Below are 21504 nucleotides of genomic sequence, written 5' to 3'. Positions count from 1 at the left end.
GTTATGTTATGGAAGAATTTAAGAAATATAATAGTTAAAAATAATATGCACAGCACAATTATTGCACTGAGTATTGCAGCAGTTATTATTGTACAGTTAAGACAGTATTGCGTACTAGAAAATGTAAATAATAGAGAAGTTATGGGGTTATAGCTGCTGATGCAATGTAAATCCAAGAGCTAGTGTATTGACTCAGAGCATCTGACACTCTGAGGGAGGAGGTGGAAAGTTTGATGGCCACAGGCAGAGATAACTTCTTGTGCGCTCTGAGTTGCATCTCAAAGGAAAGAGTCTTTCTCTTGCACTGAAAGTACTCTCGACTCTTGATTAGATGTATATATTATTATATATAGGTAGTGTGAACATATAGCATGAGGAAAAACTGCTTTGAAAATTGAGTCACTTTATCATACCACAATAATATTCAGTGCGACTCTATTGATAAACATATATGATACGAGAGTACCCTCTGTGACACGTCTGCTCTTGATGCTGTTCTCTTCAGCGAATGACTACCAGCAGCAGCTCTCCTAGTCTCCTCAATGATGGTGCCAAGAACTTCAGCCACAGCACTCATGGTAAGACTGCTTCAGTGCTCTGTGGAGCAGTGTTCAGCACTCATGCATTGAATATTGAAAGGGCCACTGCTAAGCTCCTTGCACTCATTGGTCTCCACAGAGCCAGTGAACTCCCCGACATCCTCACTGTTCAGTGATTTTGGTGCTCTTAGCATTTCCCAAAGGAGAAAGGTGAGCACACAAACAACCCGTCCAAGACAGTGAAGTTATTTTAAAGTGCTTTTAAAGTTCACTAATGTACTTTTACATGAGACTTAACAAGGATATATTTTATTTCCATCATTGTATTATTGCCTCTATCAGGGATGGGAGATTTAATCTGACTTTTGAATGTTTTTTCTTGTGCCACCAGACTCCTAACCCGGCAGCAAGTGAGTTCATCCCAAAGGGAGCTCCACGTATGGCCACCATGGCTCAATCCACTGTCCAGGCCTTCCCCTCGCCTCTCTTCCCACATCCTGGCCTCAGCAGCTCCACAGCTGCTGCATTGGCTCCTGGTGAGGGTTTTTGCAGCATCACTCACAGAGAAATCACCCCGTTAAATCTACTTTGCTCTACTTTCTGCGTGGCTCAGTTTTGTTTTCCATCTTTAGCTCTGAAATTGTATAATTCAGCAAGTTTGGGAATTCCCTCTTGTGTGCAGAACCTCATGTGCTACTGTCGAAACAAAAGTCTTTGTCTCTAATTTTAGGCATGTCTCTGTCTGCGGGATCTTCTCCTCTCCACTCCCCAAAAATTACACCGCACACCTCTCCTGCTCCTCGTCGGCGCAGTCACACCCCAAACCCTGCCAACTACATGGTGCCCACCACTGCGGCTGACCAGGGTACTCACATAATCCAGAAGGAGACTGTGGGGGGGACCACCTACTTCTACACAGACAACACCCCGGCACCGATGGCTGGGATGGTATGTGCGACACACAGCTTCCTGCCCTGTATTTTAGTTAGGAATTACTTTAAGATCGGGGTGGGCAATATGGCCAAAATCTTCTATCAAAGTATATGTAATTTTATGTCATGGTAACGGCATATATCACAATGTGTTAACTGTCCTGTAACTTTAATTAAGAAATTGTTTAAAATAACCATACCGTGTTTCATCACATCTGATTATTTTCTTCTTTTATTTGGAGCTTCCATACAAAACAAAAACAAAGAGACAACACTTGAGTTAAAAAAGAAAAGTCCCAAAACAGTAAAACTAAAAATTCTTCTAAAGTGAAAGTTTTATGGTTTCTTAAAAAAGTTATTTCAAGTGTAGCAGGTTTGTGTATTTACAACTTCACCCTCCTCCATGTCTGCCCAAATCACGTTACCTTGTGACGCAGCTGGATTTGCGAGAATCACGAGATCTGGCGATAACCCAGCCCTTATTTACCACATAGCCTGCCCTGAATTGCTCCTGTGGTTGAAATGGTATTGCCAAAGTTCTGCTGATGTAAACTTTTCTACCATCACTTGGTATGTAACGTCATATTGCATCACCGTACTTAAAGAGTAAAGTTGGGAGTACGCTGGTAAGTCCTAACCAAACATACAAAGATATAGAATCACATGATGTCATTTGTAGAAATGGATTGTAAACAAACAAGCTACGTTGAAATCTGTCAGCATTTAAAACTTTATCTGATCTGAGCATCTTTTGAGAAGCAAGAGTGTTGACTCTAAAATTCCTGTACGTGACCCACACCTCAGCCTATTAGCTACCCTTTTATCGTGCATACACTCCGCAATCTTTAAAACCACACTCATTGCAGCCCACCAGGGTTATGTTTTGGCATGAGACGGCAGTCATCTTAACACTTAATAAGAGTGATTATCATCAGATAAACCATCATGTTTATCTGTGTAGCCATGACCTTTTAGCAGGGAAAAAAATATGTGTATGATGACACTGATTTTCATTTCTCAATAAATAGGAAGCTGTGTTTTTCTGGTTTCATTGCAGGTGTTTCCTACCTACCATATCTATCCCCCCACTGCGCCCCATGTGGCTTACATGCAGCCGAAAGCCAATGCCCCGTCCTTCTTCATGGCTGATGAACTCCGACAGGTATTTTCCACCCACCCACCGTCTCTTGCACTAAGTATCATCTCTCTTGTTGTCTTCTGTGGAGGTGATGTCTGATGTGTTGCACTCTTATCTGTCCTCCAGGAGTTGATAAACAGACATCTGATAACGATGGCCCAGATTGACCACTCAGAGAACCCAGGTAAAGGGTCTACTCTGTTGTCACAACAAAGGATTGCAAATGATAAAATGATTTCCCCTGCAAATATACATATATTCTGCTTTACAAGTAAACAAACTTGCATTGCATAGTGAAACAAACACAAGAGTTGATTACATCATGTTAGTGTGGAAGGGTGTTGAAATATGTTTTTGGTCTCTGGGGATTTTACTTCTATTTTTTTCTGTGCCTGTTGCTATGCATGCAACAATAAGCTAAGATTGTGAATATGTGTAAAATTACACAATGATCTATGAAAACAAATCACATATAATCTAGTGCTGATTTAGTATTGGTCAAAACAAGTAATTGTTCATACAGACTGTGACCCAGAGCCTGCTTATAGCTGCTGAATTTGGTTTTGATTGCGTGCGTTCCTGTGTGTCTTTTTTTTTCTTCTGAAACTATGTCTGTCTCTGGCAGATGTACCGTCTGAGGTGGACAGCTACCACAGCCTCTTCCCCCTCGAGCCCCTCCCCCCACCAAACCGCATGCAGAAGACCAGCAACTTCAGCTACATCACCTCCTGCTACAAGGCGGTCAACAGCAAGGATGACCTGCCTTACTGCCTGAGGAGGATACACGGTAATAAATGTGGCGATAAAACACTGTCTTCCAAAGAATCATAACACTGATATCACACGATCAAACAGGCCAATGTGACAAATGATGTAATTATGTTTTGACTCTTATTGTAAATATTAATAAGTTAAAAAAATGCTAGCAGAGATAATTGCTTGCTTCTAAAGTTTTACTGACTTTAAATGACCCCTCTCCAACCAAACTGAATTGGATATTTTCAGAAAATACACTTCATTGTAAGTAAGACAGGCTACTTAACCCTTGAAGGCCCTGACACAACAGGCTGACAGCTGGCCGTCAGTAAATGTTGGGATTTTGGTGAGCACCTGTCGCCCTAGTTTTAGCAGTGTGTCTGGCACTGTTGGCAATAGTTAGCCTTTGCCGCCTTTATTTGGAGACGACGGAGCCTGTCGGTAAATGAAATCACTCTGTTGTGCAGTTCAGCTCAGTGCAGCAGAAGAGAAACGTAAAGAAGGAAAGCAAACATACAAAGTCAACAGGGTGTGAGATCGAAACAGTTGTTATTTCAACATAAAGTTTTGTTGTTAATGTGCTAACTGGCTAAGCTGTGTGTTTAATCTTCCTGTTGGTCTTATGTATGTGCATTTTTGTGAATGTCTAGGACAAACGACCATCGCCTGCTGGTAATGGCGGCAGGTTCAGAATGTGTACACTAGTTGGCTGTAGTCTTTGAGGTGTGTTCAGGTGCAGCTTTTTGGCTAAGACACACACAACGTGAGGTAAAGCAACATTTGGCCTCTGTCGGCACTAGTTTTTTTTATGTCAGTTTGGTGTGTCTGGGCCTTAACAGGGATATAGAAAAAATGCATTGCTGTTGCTGTATTTGTTTATTTCTTGTATTTCTCTCTTTATTGGTTTATAAAAGCAATATGAACATATGTGAACAAAGTCCACAACCCTTTGAACATGAAGACCTTGAGCAAATAATAAATGAATAAGTAACAAAAAAATATATGGGGAAAAACTTCTTTATTTTTAATCTATGTTAAATTTAGATTAAAAATAAAGTTAAAATAAATTTAGAAAATAAATATAAGATAAAAAAGTTAAAAATCTCACATTGAAATAAGGATAGAGAGTAGATAACAAATAAAGAAATTGTGTCTGTAACAAATAAATGTCTTTCTAGTACCTATGTAGACAAAATCAGGTCTAATGTTTTTGACATATACTCACCATTTCGTCCAGTTCTCAATAAAAATTGCCTTTTTGGCCCTCAGATTAAGTCATTCTCTCCGTTGCATATGTATTACATACCAAGTCAATCCATTCGTCAATACTAGTAGCCTACTACTACTACTACTAATACTACTACTTTTTTTTTTTTTTTTGCCATTTCTCGGTAAGGGACTTTTTACATGCCACCAGTAATATTCTTAGCAGCAGTAGTTCCTCTGGTCTAATCAGGTACATCAGTGTAAAATTAAAGATTTCTTATTTGTTATTTTTGATGAGCAGTGCAGGACATGCGTAATGATTACTCACTGCCATTAAAATAAACATGAACTACCTGTGTTGTGACGCGCAGCAGTTATCATACTTAAAGAGGGTAAAGGATGTTGTGGTGAAAGAAATCTTTATCAATTACCTGTGTATGTTTGCAATCTGTCCAGGTTTCCGCCTTGTTAACACCAAGTGCATGATGCTGGTGGACATGTGGAAGAAGATTCAGCATTCAAACTCTGTAACACTGAGGGAGGTCTTCACCACAAAGGCCTTTGGAGACCACTGTGAGTGTGTATGAGCAGTTTTCATTTACATGTGTGCATCGCCTGTGTATGGTTAATTTTTTTTACATGATCCAGACATAAAGTTGACCTATTCCACAATTGTGTTAATTGTTTGGCATTTGTCATTCTTGGTTTCCAACAAAAATGCTAAAATATTAGATGAAGTTGTTGCTTCAGTGTTGCATTCAAGCTCCATTTATTGTCAGCAAAGTTTGGCTTTCTTAGCTCTTAAAAGTTAGGAGCAACTGGCCGGCTGATAGAAACTAGATTTTGTACTTTTATTTTCTCATGATGGTAAAGACAAACACATCAGGGAGTGCAATGCAGGACAAAGTGACAATAATTGGATACATAAAAAGAAATATAGCTGTTACACTGTCCCCTTTCCATCTCTTTGCCATAGCGTTGGTGTTCTCCTATGACTTCCATGCGGGTGCAGAAACCATGTTCAGCAGGCACTTCAATGACCCAGCAGCAGACTCGTACTTTACCAAGAGGAAATGGGGTGAGTTAGGCTACCCACCCTTCCACCATCGCACTGAAATAGCCCCAGCATCACCATGTATGCTCCCCGTCCACCCCTCTGCTTCACACATTTCAAGTTTGTTTACTTGTTTGGTAATGAGGTCATAAACCTGTGTCTATTTGGGTGTGCATTTACAGGTTTGCCTCGCATGCAGTTGTGTTCACATCCGGTGTTTCATGGCTTAGACCAACATCGAAAAACCACTCAGTTAACTCAAAATAAAGACACATTCCCCGAGACGTTTAAAGGTCTAAAACTAGTTGTGTGGATGTCTTGAGGCTTGAAAGAAGATTCAGATGTTTGGAGTCTGTAAAATGTCCCAGTTTGACAGTTGGCATACATGTGTCTGTGCAAGAGAGATGTGGGGACTTGGAGGAAACTGTGGCTGAAACTGATCCTATGGCAGGTGCTGTAAGGCCTACCTACAGGAATGCACACAGAGGAAGTAAAACCAGATCCTGGGTTTTGTCTAGTCTGTCGCAAACACTAATAAAAACCATAATATATGAACAGTATAGGATCGCACAGGCAAACAAACTAAAAATACCTCTAAAGCTCTGGATCATACAGTGCAGATGAACTTCTTCTGAACTTTTTCTGGAATGACCTTCAAGGAAACAGACATTTTTGCCATCTCAGTCTGCCCTAAGTAGTGCTGGGCAGTAATGCCAAAAATAGTATCATGTAGGGATGTAACTGTAACGAAACTAACAAAATTTACAGTTTGGTTCGATATGACACAGCGTTGTCATGCTACAGTACGTTATGGAAACAGCAAGTAAAGTAGAAATGCCAGAGTAACTTCCTTGATTTTTGCTTTTGTAATTTTTGCGGTCTGGCTGAAATGGGTCTGTGTAGGAATAGTGTGACGGGGCTCAGGTACATTAAGCATGTTTGTAAAGCCTGTGTTTTCCGCTGTAGAGTTGGATCTCATACCTGTGGCTTTAAATGTACCAATCAGTTGGGAATAGTTGCCTAAATGCTGTGGGGATAACATTTAGTGTGTTGCATGTATGGTTGTTCTTGTTTCACCTATTGACACACTGGGGTGAACTTGGTGTAAATGAGCTGACATGTTTAAAGTTTTCTGTTTGATGTAACCTGCTGACCTATAGCAGATGTGACCGCGGACACGCTGTATAGAATAAGTTAGATGTGACATACTGTGGGTTTTTACCCCAGCGTAATAGAATAGTTAATGATAATAATGATAATAATACATTTTATTTAAAAAGGTGACTCAAAACACCCAAGGTCACCTAACAGAGCACAAGATAACATACAGAATTGTAGCTGTTGCACAGCAACGGTCGGGGTCGGGCAATTTTAGGCAATTCTGAGCAACAAGAGGCAGAATAGGAAGACAAGAAAGAAGTTGCCATTACAATATACATTTTGCATGAGTTGAGGCTTGAACTCACAGCCTCTGACACCAAGGAGCATCTTCTATCTGACTGAGCTAATTAGCAAGTGATAATGCATCTGTAGCTTCACAAATTGACTAAGCCAGCCACCAGGATGACAGCAGCTGTCAAGGCAGATTTCAAACTGCTGTCATAAAATCAAGACAAAAATCTGAAAATACACATCTTGCATCTAGACAGCATGGAGATGTTGTTAATTTGTTTTTAACAACGATTGATTTACTCCATAAGTGAAAAACTGATGTGTAAAGATGCTCTATTCCCATTGACAGCAATGGTTTACATGAGGACAGAATTCAAAATGCTGTCAAAAATTCAGTTTTTGATATAGAATTCTGATATTTGCCAAACATCATCTACCATGATTTTTTTCATGAACACTGAAAACATATTTAGCAAGACTTTGCAAGTATATGTTTACAGTACTGTTTACAGTCGAACATCTTGATGCACTGTAGGCTCAATTTTGGATAAATCAAAAATCTGTGAGGACAATTTGTGGAGGACAGTCTGAAGATGCTCTGTAGCAAGTTTGGTGTCAATTGAGCAAAAGTTGTGGGAGGAGATAGGTTTAAGAAGTTTTACAGTTTTTGAAAAAAAGTGATGGACTTCATAATTTGCAATAGGTTTAAATGTGCAAAAGTTTCTTTTGTACTGGGGCTACATTTTGGTGAAAGTTGCGAAGCTGTAGCACATACGGCCGATTTGTTGTGAATTTTTTTTAACTTTAGATGCTTGCTGTAGCGCCACCATCAAGACTATTGACTTGTGTTTGCAGCTGAGCAAATCTGGCATAGGACTGCACCTTTGTGCGAAAGTTTGGTGATTTTTCGTGTGTGGGTAGTAGGATTTCCTCGGAAGACTAAGAAAGAACAAGCAGGAAAACAAGAGGCTCCTGGCAGGACTGCCTGCCTGGCCCCTTACTAGATACATGAATTTGGATAGTTCAACATACTGTTCAGTTTGTAAGACGTACTGAACTTAAAGTCTCACTCCGAATGGTTAATTTCAAATTTGTGTATTATTACACCCCTGGTATCACGGTACTTTTAAAGATTTAGGCGGTTTCTTAATTTATTATGTTTGTTTCAGGTTTTTTTTGTATTACTTGGCCTTCATATAGGTTTACAGTGGCTTATTCTTCGGTCAGAGTGCACAGAATGTAAAATAATATAATGGCACCATACTAAAGATTACTATAGGGTTTGCTCGGCCTCACAGGATGACCCAGTATATGAAGGAATCGGAAGGCTCGAAACAATTGTGTTAACTGAAACATAGTAAAAACAGAAGTTAAAAAATAGATATGCTTAAAACGTCAACATTTCTTTATAGTCTTTTTTTAACCAAAAAACCTCTAATACAGACACAGTTCCTTTCCTGGGCTGAAGTTCTTCTGGTCCATCTCCAGTCTCTCTTTCTTCATCCTCCATCTTTCTTTTCTGCCCTTTAAAATTTACTGTGGCGACGGAGCCTCTCCCAACTGTTAACAGGCTGTTGGTGTAATGCTGCCCGGCTAGCTAGTGAGCTGTACCCAGCATGCCACTCATCGTCATAATTTTGCAAATGTACAATTATTAGTGTTACAGATTGTTTATGTGACACACATTGTTGTGTGCCACGCTGTTTTCCCTGTTAAAGAGAGTTAGTGTTGGTAATTAATTGTTGTGTTTTAAAGTTATAACAGTTAGTAAGAAGGGTGCACAGTTAGTGGTGTTCCCCCCTCTCTCTCTCTCTCTCTCTACACAGTGTGCTGTGGGCACTCTTCTGCCTATTGAAGAGTTAAAGTAATTACCTCCGCCAAGGAGGTCATGTTTTCACTGGAGTTTGTGTGTTTGTTTGTCTGCAAAATAACTCAAAAAGTTCTGAACGGATTTTGATGAAATTTTCCGGAAAGGTTGATAATGGGACAAGGAACAGATGATAAAATTTTGAAGCAAAGTGGATAAAATAATAAAATGGAGGGAAATCCGAGCTGCTTGGCGGAGGTCTGCGCTCTCCAAGTGCTTTTCTAGTTGTTTATGCTATGCACTGGTACAGAGGTTTATGAAAAATTCACATTATACATGAAATCTAAACAGGTATACTGTCCAGCACTATGTTGAAATGGTTTTTCAGTCCACTAAAAATGAATCTGCTATTATTTTAACAATCATTTATTCATTTCAGTTCTTTGTTGAGCCACAATTCCAAATAGCCCCGACATGCAGCTTCTGCATTGGGAGGATTTCAGTTTCATGTCATTTTAAACTGAAAGTATTTGGGACTGTTCGTCAGTGCTGGGTGATGTGGCCCTGAAATAATATAACAATATTTCAGGGTATTTTTGCAATAGCAATGTTCTTGATCTGACAAAATACTAAAAAATATTTAATTATTCATTTCAAGAACATACAACTATAACCGTATCAGGGTTGGAGTTTGGTGTGTCAACATAAATGTGACAGTTTCACTTTAAATATGCAGTTAAAACTAAAGGAAAATTAGTCATTTCTTTCATGTGCAGTTAACAACAGTAACTCAGTAGATTCTGTATAATATATAAATAGTACAACAAAATAAAATCAACCAGAAATTACACATATGAGCACTTGCCAAATACTGTAAATGATCTGTATAATCTATAAATATTAAAAATTATACCGGTAATATGAATGATTCGACATGACACACCCCTACTGTTTGTTAGACAAAATAAGCATAATGAAGAAAGAAAAAATGATGATGGGTATTTTACTGTTTTCTGACGTATAGAAAATGATCAGCAGATTAGGTTAGGGTTAATATAATTGTGTTAATTAGGTGAGACTGACTGAAAATGGTGTGTTACTGACATCACAACTGTGAGAGACGGTTTATCCCCAAGATAAGATTGCCAAGGAAGTCGATGACAGTTTGAGGTTTAGTTCATGAGTAATGTCTAACCCTCAGGCTGCGTTTGTGTGATAAAGCATGTCTCCATGTGCAGGACAACATGAACCTCCCCCTCCACGGCAGCATGCAGGTCTGCTCCCTGAGTCTCTGATCTGGGCTTACATTGTCCAGCTCAGCTCGGCCCTGCGGACCATCCACACTGCCGGCCTGGCCTGCCGTGTCATGGACCCCAGCAAGATTCTTATTACTGGCAAGACCAGGTACCACCCACACACAGATACCGCACCATTCAGCATTGGTAAATGAAAGTGGTTGATTAGAGCTGATAACCACAAGATGGTGAACAAATCGGCATGAATGTAAATTTCCAGCTCAGAGAGTGTAGGTATGTTAACAGTAAATACATTAAAAGCGGAAGAGTGTTTTCAGTGATGCTTCCTTTTTTCACAACCGTGTGGTTGTGCACACTTAGCACACCCAGAAATGCAAACAAACTGTTAATGATTTTGGTCTCTTACCTTTGCAGGTTACGGGTGAACTGTGTTGGGGTGTTTGATGTCTTAACTTTTGACAACAGTCAGACCAATCATCTTGCCCTAATGCCACAGTACCAGGTACTCTTTATCATGTAGTTTGTGGTGAATTACACATGAATATACATTACAGACAGGTTTTATCTCATCTTCTTAAAGGGACAGTTCATCCCAACTTAAAAAATACATTATTTTGTGACCAGATGGGCCTCAGTGCATACCTCCTTCTAAGTGTCCTGTGATATGACCATGTTCATCTCAACCTCCCACCTCCGTCTCACCTGTAGGGTTTTATGTAGATTCATAGGTGAAAATATTTTATAGCTGCAAGTATCTAAAGAAATCTGTCCAGAGGAGATCCAAGTCATTTTTCAACTGTTCCAATGTCTTAAGATTATCATTGTTAAATGATTGATGCAGATAAATCAGTGCATGATCTGACCATTTTCTAAAGCCGAGCAATGTGTCTCTCTGGAAATCATGACCCGGTCACTCAAGATAATCCACAGACCTTGTTGTGAGCAGTTTCATGTAGGAACTATTTTCTTTCGACCAAACTTAACCCACCAGAAGGAAGCATCCATCTACTCATGGACGAGAGGCTCCTGCTTGTGACAGACCAAGATGTAAACATTAATGGCGTCCTCCTTGGCTGAGCTGTAACGTTAGCTAGCTCAGTGGTGCTAGGTAAGATAGCAGTGATACGGTTGGTGGGTGTAGTTCAGGAGAAAGAAAATAGTTCCTACATGAAACCGCACACAACAAGGTCTGTGGATTATCTTGAGTGACATAGTCATGATTTTTCAAGGTCAAGGTTTTTCATATGATTTCTTTTGGCGCTTTGAGCACCGCAAGTCGAGTGCCATCTAGTTCCATTATACATGAGAAAAGGCAGATGTCTCCAACACTCTGCAACTCACTCTGATAAATAGCACTACAAGTAAGAGGAAAAAATATGTATTTTGATTTTTGAGGTGAACTGTCCCTTTGACTTCAGCGCGTGTGTTCAAAGCTGTTTTCAAAATGTGACTTTACATCATTAATGTGTGTATGTCTGTGATGTGTGTTCTGTTGTGTAGCAAGCAGACCTAGTGTCGCTGGGCAAGGTGGTGCTGGCGTTGGCATGTAACTCCCTGGCTGGCATTCAAAGGGAGAACCTGCAGAAGGCCATGGAGCTGGTGTCTATCAACTACTCTTCAGACCTCAAGAACCTCATTCTGTAAGAAAGACGGAGTGCAGCATGCTAAACAACTTGCATAAAAGCAAGAACTGTCCAGATAAAAGTTGGACTAAAATCCTAATACTTGGTTTCAGACAATGGCCTTTTATCTGTTGTATCTGCTCACAGAAAAGTTCTGCGAACATCCCCATATCCACATGATCGAACACGTCAGTTCACCTACTCACCTGTTTAACAAGCAGCTTGCTTCCTTTTCCTTCGGCCACAAGATGTAGTCCCATGTTTAGAGTGTGGTCATGTGGCCATGACTGTGACTTAACCACAGGTTATCCCACTGCTTCACTCTCAAGTCAGCCCGGGATATGATACTTTGATAAATGTTTGTATTGCCATAAATTATCAAGAGCATGAACCCTCAAAATAGTATTATCATCAAAGAATCATAACATATTATTAAGTATATTTTCAGTGAGTGTAGTGTCTGCAGCAGTCAGCTATACTGTATATCTGATGTCTATTTCCCCGAACTGAGATTACGCTTCCGCATGTTGTCATCCGCCCACACCAATCATGTAGTTACGCAATTCAGGTTGTTTCTTATCTACAAGTGTGACGTCAAAGGCTAAGTAACTTGCTGTACTTACAGTACCTCCTGCCTTTTACTCAGTACTTCTAGACACTGGAGAGGAGTTGAGGATTGACCGCTGTGTCATGTGTAAACTGTTGCTTTTACACGTAAAAGTCTTAACACAGTGAGCTTATGACCTCCAAAGGGGCTTGATCAGTTTACTGTATTTATACCTGATTATACATGATCACAAAGCCACCTAGTCATTCACAATCTATGTAAATGCCAGGTGTATTAACAATAATTTAATTCAATTGTAACAGTTTTTTTTAACTTAATTGAAATAACATTACTTTTTAAATTTTATTGCAGTAGTACGTCATTTAGTTGAGGTAGCCTTAGTAGAATTTAGGGCTGTCCCGAATTAGCCTGAGTGTCAGACTGAAGCTCCCAGAACCTTCAGTCTGACATGGCTTCCATTGAAGGCGATTTACAAGGGGGAGGGAATTTGATTTTTCCCTAACCAATCAGTAGAGATCAACGACTCACCCAGAATCTGATGTCATTAGTATCCATGCCTCGGGGGTGCCGAAAACAAGCGAGCATTGCCCGTTTAAAATGTCTCCGTCATCGTGCACGCCCAGCTGCATCGCCGTTAAATCCAGTTTAGCAGCTTCCTTAATTTGGTCCTCCATTAACGCGAGTAGTGGCGAAATACCTCGATAGCATCGTTAATGTGGTCTGTAGGATCTGTAGTGGTCGCCATTGTTGCTATCCTCACCAGTTACCCACCGGCGTACAGCTTGACATCAGCGTGGCGCTGATTGGCTAATCGCTAGACCCCCGGCGTTCATTGGTCCGTCCATCGTTTGGACAAGATAAATCGCAAATTCATTGAAGTATGCCAGACCAGTAATGCAAGCCTACTCAGTTGAGTGGGTGGAGTCTATGGTCTGGAACCAGGCTAGTCCCGAATACCATTTTTTAACATTCGGATCTTCGGCAGAATTTATAACGAATATTCAAATATTCGGCGGCGGCGGACCCCAGGGTTTTTTCGGACCTAATTGTATTGCGGAGTTTTGCACAGCAGCGACCAGATCTTTGCTCTCAAACCACTAAAAAATGTGATGGCACAACAGTCTCCTTCAGTTATTAATAACATTATTCTATGCTTTCTTTTGATTTTCACATTGGCTAGTCATCCTGTTTAATTTGTCTTCTGATTAAATCGGAACCGTTGAAACAAGTTGTAGGAAGCCTCTGCAGGTAATTGGTTGCTGGCAGACACTCTGTGCTGCAATAAAATGGTTAATCAGCAGTGCCGTGCACTGTAGAGCAGATGCGCTGCTGGTTCTGCCGGCCTGAATGGAATATAACATCTATAGCCTTACTGTTGTGTGTACAGCCTTATAGACTGAGCTGAGTAGTGATGCGCGGGTCGACCCGTAACCTGCGGGACCCGCAAATGGACCTGCGGGTCGGGCAGCAGTGATCGTCTGTTAAATCGGTCTGTAAATGATATTTTGACATTATTGGCTATTACTGTCATGGCATCCGAAGGCACTGATGCGTTGAGCAGGTGACACTTGCGTCACGCACTCAAAAGAAACTTGTTGAAACTTTAAACAATAATTTATTGTACAAAACAGGGGAAACAAACGTTGACAAAAACGGTTCCATAATTCATATTAAATTCAAAAGATAATGAAAAAACAGCTACAAGTTAGAGGGAATAGTGATAAAGTGGTAAAACTTGGCATTGATCCACAGCCTCAGACGGATGCGCTCAAGCGTGCCGTGCGCACAAGCTCAGTTGGTAGGCGATACTATATTTTCACATTTTTACACAAGCTCAGTTGGTAGGCGATACTATATTTTCACATTTTTAACAATGCGATTTAAAAGTTTTGATTTTTATTGATAACCTACATTTACCAACAACAGAAAGACTACATTTAGCACCAAAAAATTTGTGTTTAAAAAAAAAAAAAAAAAAGTAAATAAAAAAACAAAAATCGAATACCAAATTTTCATATTTCAACGAATACCTACCCATAGAAACGAATATTCGAATATCCAAATATTTGGGTACAGCCCTAGTAGAATTTTAGTAGTCTACAGTAGTTAAGAGGAGATTTTATATATTGTGTCTTGATATAGCGTTCTCAATCTCAACCTGAGCCCGACAGGTCCCGAATCGCCTGATGGGTTGGACTGGATTCAGGCTGAAAATGTGTGCTGATTGACCGGGTTGGGCTCAGGCTGTGGGGAAAAAAAAATTCTTATTATTTTTTGAATAGATAAATCAGAGGCTCAGGCAAATCACCATTTGCACCTACATAAAACGGAATTTGAATATCTACTAAAAGGCCACTTTAAGACTTGTTGGCACATAAATGTTTTTAAACTCTGGGCAGAGTGGGTCAGTGACATTGCACAGCTGTATCCCGCCTTCCCAGCTCACCTGAAGGGAATCTCTAACATTTTTGTGTATTTGCAGGTATCTGCTGACTGAACAGTCTCGCCTGCGCAGCGTCAATGACATCATGCCGATGATCGGAGCGCGATTCTACACACAACTGGATGCATCGCAGATGAGGAATGATGTCATTGAGGAGGACCTGGCCAAGGTAAGTTAAGGGCACTACATTTTTGTTCAGGTATACTTAAAAACACACAAAGGTTAGGGTTGGTGTCTCAAAAGGCACAGAGCAAACAGCGTGCATGATTCAGTCATGGTCTTGTCAGGCTGATATTCTTGGGTGGTGGCCGGAAATAGGCCATTGGTTTAGTGAGCTAAGAGGGAAGTTGTGTGCACACAGGATGTAGTTTGGTGTATTGTAGGCTTTGCAGTCTCGTCTTGAGTGTGAATGTGTGAAACAACAGACCCTTACTTCATCTTTATTCTTGTTCATGCCCCAATTTCCCCTTTACTCCCAACTTTGTACAAGTCCACCAAACACTAGTACTTTGTGTTAGTGTTTTTACCTCCGAACTGCAAATGATTTCTGTCCAGCAAGTCTCACAAGATCTCAGTAACTGAAGTTCAGTAAACAACTGAAGACTAGAGCAATGAAATACAAATCTGTGGTAATAAAACTTGGCAAGAAAAACAGGGTGGCTTTTTTGGGCAAACGTGTCTGTAATCTGCTGTTATCCGTGTTGGTGGGGAGTGTAAGCATTTCTGGTTTATCAGGTCATCTCTGCATCATGTCTCAGCTGAGTGTGTATCTGCACACGGAATAGTAGCAGCGGTGTGTATTTGCCCGATGAGCCTTTTTGTTGACAATAAACTTTAAAACAGGATTTTATAAACCAACATGGTGTGTCGAGCTGCTGACTGGCGTTTACATCTTTTTGTCATATTACTCAAGTTATTGTTTTTCACTTTTGACTTTTTTAAACAAATACATTTAAGCAAGACCAACAAAAGATCTGCATGAAAAAAACCAACACACATTATGACATCAGCCTGAGGCCATGTTCATGATGCTTTCTGGTAAAAAGTGTCACTCCAAGTGACAAAAATCTACAAAGAAAGTACTTATGAATTATCACAAGAGTCCCCTTGCAGTAAGACTAGATCCTGGTAAAGATAAAACACAATCATAAAACATCTCAGCCCGCAAGAGAGCTCACAAGGTCAAAAACTGTTGAATAGGTAGAAGGCTTAAGAGTTTCTTAAGCAGATGTGAAAATGAAAGACAAAGAGGTAGGAGAGGCGTTCTCTAACCACTGAACAACAGTGCGTTTATCAAGCACTACTTATGAGATTGTGCAGTGATAATGTTTGTGTACAATCTCATTAGCAATGCACTCACATCTCTCACTCAACACTATAACACAATATGCCAGAAATGAATGTGCGATATATGGCAACTTTAAAAATGCAACACTTCAGCAGTAACGACTGTAGTCTGTCACGACCTTCTGTCAGCAGAGTGATCACGCCAACAACTAAAAGGGCACTCAGAGTGTACACCTCAGCCAAGGCCAAATGCCAAATGCCCTATCTAACAAAAAGTAAAATATAATTCCTGTATCTGCCTAGTGATTTGTAGCCACTCCAAAATCTAATGGGTTCTTCCTTGGCCCATGCTACACCCTTCCACCAAGAGTCATGAAAATTTGGCCAGTAGTAGTTTGTCTGTAATTCTGTTGACAAACAAACTGCACCAAAAACATAACCTCCTTGGCAGACATCATTTCAGTGCTGACACAGTCTCATATTGTGACAGTTCATTTAATTTCGACTGGATGTCCACATCTCATATCAGATAGATTAAGAACTAAAATTACCAGCATTTCCTCATTACCAGTGACACAAAGGGAAGTCTGCACCTCGATTACAGAGCGAGACTGCACGCCACGGAAAAACGGCAAAAAAGGCGCACCAAACTGAACCAAACTGCTCGGTGGAAATGGGGCTATACATAGCAATGGGGCCAACCACACCTCCTCACTAAGGCAAAGTTTCTGTCCCGTCCTTACTCAGAGTTGCTGTGAGAATTTTTAAAGTCACTCTTAAACTAGGACTCCTTGCTAGAAATCTTTAGGCTAAGTTAGGAGCTCTGAGAGTATTCTCAGAATATTCGTGAATATGGCCCCTGATATCCGCACACGGCTGGCTTGCTAGCGTTACGCTGCGTTCACATGGAATCAGGCAGATGGACAACACCTTCTTGACCACATTGGACAAGAAGGTAAAACAAAATACGCGTGACAAAATGTTATGCTGGGGGTGCCGTACTCTTTACAAAGAATTATGGAAAGAATGAAATAAATAAAGTTTGAATAGAATTATTTTGTGTTTATTGTTTTATGTAATTTTTCTATTAGTGTCCAGTAATTGTCCAGATTGTTTTTGCATCATGTGAAGAAGCTATGTAACATCTGGGGTCCATTCTAGAGAGCAGGTTTAATAAACTCTGAGTCTAACCCTGAACTCTGAGTTGGTGAAATCTGAGACCATGATCCTCTTCACTCAGAAATATTAACATATACTCAAATATTATAGAAATGATGCTCCATCAGTGCAGCCACCCATATCATAAATTATGGGTATAATTAGTCAATGATCCAACATGTCTAAAGCTTCAAACCGATTTTTACGGTTTATACTGAAATGACACATTACCTGTAATAAACACTTTAGTAGGACAAAGTGAAAGCTGTTTTCTTTTTTTTTTTAACTTTGTCTTTATTGATTTCGTTTAGCAGTGCTTACAGAATTCAGGCAGAAAATATACAAAATAAAAAAAAAATTGAAACAAAAAAAAAAAACACGAACTGCAACAAAATGTGTACATGGCCTGTGGGGGGTAGTAGTTTACAATCCTCTTGAGTCACATTTGTCCTTGCGTCTTGTTCAATCTGTATGATAACCACTTTTCCCAGTCTTTTGTGAAGCAATCCTCCTTCATTTTCAGCTTGTATGTGAGTTTCTCCATAACTAAGATATCGTCTATGATGTACAGCCATTGTTTGAGGTCTGGAGGTTTAGTCTTGAGGCAGTTCTTGGTGATCGCCTTTTTCCCTGCTGCAAGCAGGATCTTAACCAAGTATTGGTCTGCTATGTGTACAGTTCCTTCCATATGACCCAGATATAGAACAAGACATGTTCAGGGGATTTCGTATCCCAGCACCTCACACAGAACTGAGCGAATACAATCCCAGAAAGGCTGTATTTTTTTGCAGCTCCAAAAAAATGTGGGTATGGTCTGGATCCATATGATTACACAGTCTCCAGCATGGTTGTTGAATATTGGTTTGTTTACTTTTAATTTTTGGTGTGATAAAGTATCAAATTTGGTTTTAAACTTTTTCCAATTAAATTCTCACCATTTTTGCGATTGTGAGGTTGATTGTTGTATTTTCCACGTCATCCCACATCCCCTCTGGAATTCCCTCGCCCAGCTCTTTTTCCCCATTTAGCTTTAATATACAATGAGCACGTTTACATGCACACTAATAAACCGATCATTATCTGATTTCTGGAGTTACCTGATTATTCAAGTGGTCATGTAAACAGCATAATCCAATAGGCTTTATCAGATAAAAGCCATTATCTGATTATGAGAAATCAGATAAACACACCTAGCTTTTTCCCCAGTAGTCAGATTATTCGGTGCATGTATACCCTTTAATCTGGTTTCTTTCGGGTTTTGCTATTTTATACTCCCACTCCACTACATTTTAGAGGGAAATATTGTGCTTTCTACTCCACTACGTTAATCTGACAACTTTTGTTTCCTTTCAGATNTTCTGATTATCAGATTATTGAAGTGCACGTAAACGCGTCAAATCGGATTATTACCATTACCTGATTATTCCCAGTTATCTGATTATTGTGCGCATGTAACCGTGCTCAATGTTGAATCCTTCTTGGAATCCATTAGACAACGGTACAGATTTGACACGGCACTGGGAATAGTCATACAATATGCTTTTACAAACAGATTTATGATAGGGTGTATTTCATCTTTAGTTCTTTTGATTTTTTTATTAAAATAATCCCTCAATTGTTGTGTTAGGTCATGTCTAGTTTTTAAATCTTGAAAACTTCTTATCTCACCATTAACAATGACTGTGCATACGGCCGTTATACCACTTCCAACCCATTGTTTGAATCTGTGATCAGATTCTCCTGGTTCAAACTCAACATTAGGTGTTATCCATTTTAGCAGTCCCAGTTCCTTTCCTATGTTTAGTTGTTTAATAATGGAATGCTATATATCGAGAGTGGATGTTATCGGGTTTAGTTCTGCCTCATCATTTACATGGGCAGGAATCTTTCTTTCCCCTATGATTGTTTGAATTGGGAATTTAGATTCAGATATTTCTATGTCTTTCCAATGAGCAACATAATCTGAGTTGCACCAGTTAATAATTGGGCGCAATTGTGCTGCGTGGAAGTATTCTTTTAGATTTGGAAGTGCCATGCCCCCTTTGTTTTTAGGTAATTGGAGAGTAGTGTAACGAATTCTGGGTCTTTTACCTTCCCATATAAATCTTGAGATTAATTTATCCCATTTATGGAACTGGGCTTGTGGTATATTCACAGGTAGAGATTGGAATAGGTATAACAGGCGTGGTAAGATATTCATTTTCACCACATTTATCCTGTCATTTAATCCCATTGGGTAGGTTGACCACCTTTCAATATCCCTCCTTATATTGACGTCAATAGGTTCATAGTTGTTATGGTATAATTTGGATAGGTTTTTAGTTATGTTTATACCAAGGTATTTAAGTGATTTTGCTTCCCAATTTATTTTTAGATCTTTAAGGTTTTGATTTGGTGAACCATTAAACATGAGGATTTGAGTCTTAGGTATGTTTCATTTGAAACCAGAATACAAACCGAATTGTTTAAAAGTCTGCATAAGTTGTATAAATGAGTTCACTGGGTGGCTCAGGTAGATCATGACGTCATCTGCGAAGAGAATTCCTGTTATTTTAGTGTCTTGTCTGACCAGTTGGGCCAATGGTTTGATGTATGGGGCAAACAAGGTGGGACTAAGACAGCAATCCTGTCTAGTTCCTCTCTCTAATATAAATCTTTCTGTAAGAGAGCCGTTAACTTTTACTGTAGCTGAGGGTTTGTTATAGATAGACTTGATACACTGAATTGATTTTTCGTTGAATCCACATTTCTCTAATGTTAAATATAAATATTCCCAATTAACCCTATCGAAGGCTTTTTTTGTGTCTAAACTTATTGATGCTGCTGGTAGTTTATTTTCATGTATTCTATGTATAATGTGTAACTTTCCTCTAATATTGTCTTGTGTTTGTCTGCCTGTAACAAAGCCAGTTTGGTCTTCATCTATTAAGTCTGTGAAAGCTGTTTTCAGTGTTTTAAAAAAGGACATGCAGCTAAAGGTGACTTGATGCTGCGTAGTATTTGAATGAGGGCTAAAACCACTGACTGATTGCGCATAAAAGCGGTAACTTTAGATAGGATATAGATTCTGACATACAGTAAACCTACGCTAATTAATATGCTTCCATATGCGCTTTGATACGGACTGAATCAAAGGGAAATGAAACAACACATCGCGCTCAGTCAGAGGGTGGATACAGAAAACTGGAGTTTAAATTACCTCTTTCTGGAACTGAAAACCCAGAGTTTCCCTCATCTCATGGCTTAATTACTCAGTTTCCGATAAACCTGCTTTTCGGAATACACCCTCTGTTTTTAATTAAGTTGCGGGGCACGATAAAAAGTGAAAATATTTTAACTTGGAACGGCAATGGCTTTTACCCTCACTTAATTTTACCATCCTTCTCTCGTCCTCTAAAGTAATATCCAGTTTGCCGTCTCCCTGATTTTTTGTGAATGCAGCATTTAGTGACCCAGCAGGTACGAACAGACTGAGCGAAGCAGAAATACTGTAAACTCCTGTGTCTTCACCTCTCTTATCAAGCGATCAGATCAGTGAGCAGAAACGTACTGTCACAACTGTCCTTTGACAACTCAGGCGTCATCTCGGTTCCTTTTTGACTGAAAAATGACCTTTTTACGCATGTTGTAACAACTCAGTTTTCAAGGTACAGACTTTTGAAAGGTGATTTGCTGTTTTGTAAAAATGTCGTATGCACATTTAGTCTTTTCTAACTAAAATATTCAACTGTTTGCAATGTAACAGCGTTGGTGTCGCTGTGGAAATGTGGCTCCTAAAGGCACCAACGCACTGAAAAGTAAGGTGCTCTAAGATTGTTGTTAGAAATCCAGTGTTCAGAAGTAAGTCTAGAGTAGCAAGTGTTGGAGAACGCCAACATGATCTTAGTTTTCGGTCATTTTCACTTTGTCAAACCGTGCAGAAAACGTTTGACAGGGTGTGACAGGCAGAGAGGGGCAGAGAGGAGACGAGAGAGGAGAGGCAGGAGTAAATTATATCTGCAGAGGTGAAAGGTGTGCTAAAATTTAACTGACATCTCTCTGTAGATGCGTTCACAGGTGGTTTTGGTGTTGATGAAGTCATCAGTGATGCAGGAGCTGACGACTTTCTCAGATTTCCATTAATTGACAGTCAGATGAGTGTGCATACAAAAATAGATGTATTGAGAAGAAAATGCAGCTTAGTCTACTTGACTTTCAGTAAGGAGGAAGTGTCTTCTGGAACCTGCGAGAAAACAGGGTCCAACACCATGTACGGACAGAGAGTCAAGTGACTAAAGTTTCAGTTTCTGACAGTGTTCTTTGCAGGGACAAGAGGGCTTTGTTATTTTAAAGGGGCTCATATTAAG

The 21504-nt window shown here is 39.8% G+C and overlaps 1 protein-coding gene across 1 annotated transcript in view; it reads left to right on the top strand.

Moving 5' to 3' along the window:
* pan3 (poly(A) specific ribonuclease subunit PAN3) overlaps positions 1–21504 on the top strand; it is a 28020-nt gene that overhangs the window by 1895 nt on the left and 4621 nt on the right. Inside the window, exons 4-16 of the mRNA XM_050057352.1 lie at positions 506–578; positions 679–749; positions 931–1075; positions 1270–1487; positions 2529–2633; positions 2736–2793; positions 3235–3396; positions 5028–5144; positions 5548–5649; positions 10063–10228; positions 10495–10582; positions 11581–11720; positions 14753–14882. Of these exons, the coding sequence (XP_049913309.1) occupies positions 506–578; positions 679–749; positions 931–1075; positions 1270–1487; positions 2529–2633; positions 2736–2793; positions 3235–3396; positions 5028–5144; positions 5548–5649; positions 10063–10228; positions 10495–10582; positions 11581–11720; positions 14753–14882 (1575 nt within the window). The remainder of the gene's footprint in view (positions 1–505; positions 579–678; positions 750–930; positions 1076–1269; positions 1488–2528; positions 2634–2735; positions 2794–3234; positions 3397–5027; positions 5145–5547; positions 5650–10062; positions 10229–10494; positions 10583–11580; positions 11721–14752; positions 14883–21504) is intronic.

The sequence above is a fragment of the Epinephelus moara genome, chromosome 11 (assembly GCF_006386435.1).
Source record: "Epinephelus moara isolate mb chromosome 11, YSFRI_EMoa_1.0, whole genome shotgun sequence".
In the NCBI taxonomy this organism is placed as follows: Eukaryota; Metazoa; Chordata; class Actinopteri; order Perciformes; family Serranidae; genus Epinephelus; species Epinephelus moara.
This window is presented reverse-complemented; position numbering and strand designations above follow the sequence as displayed.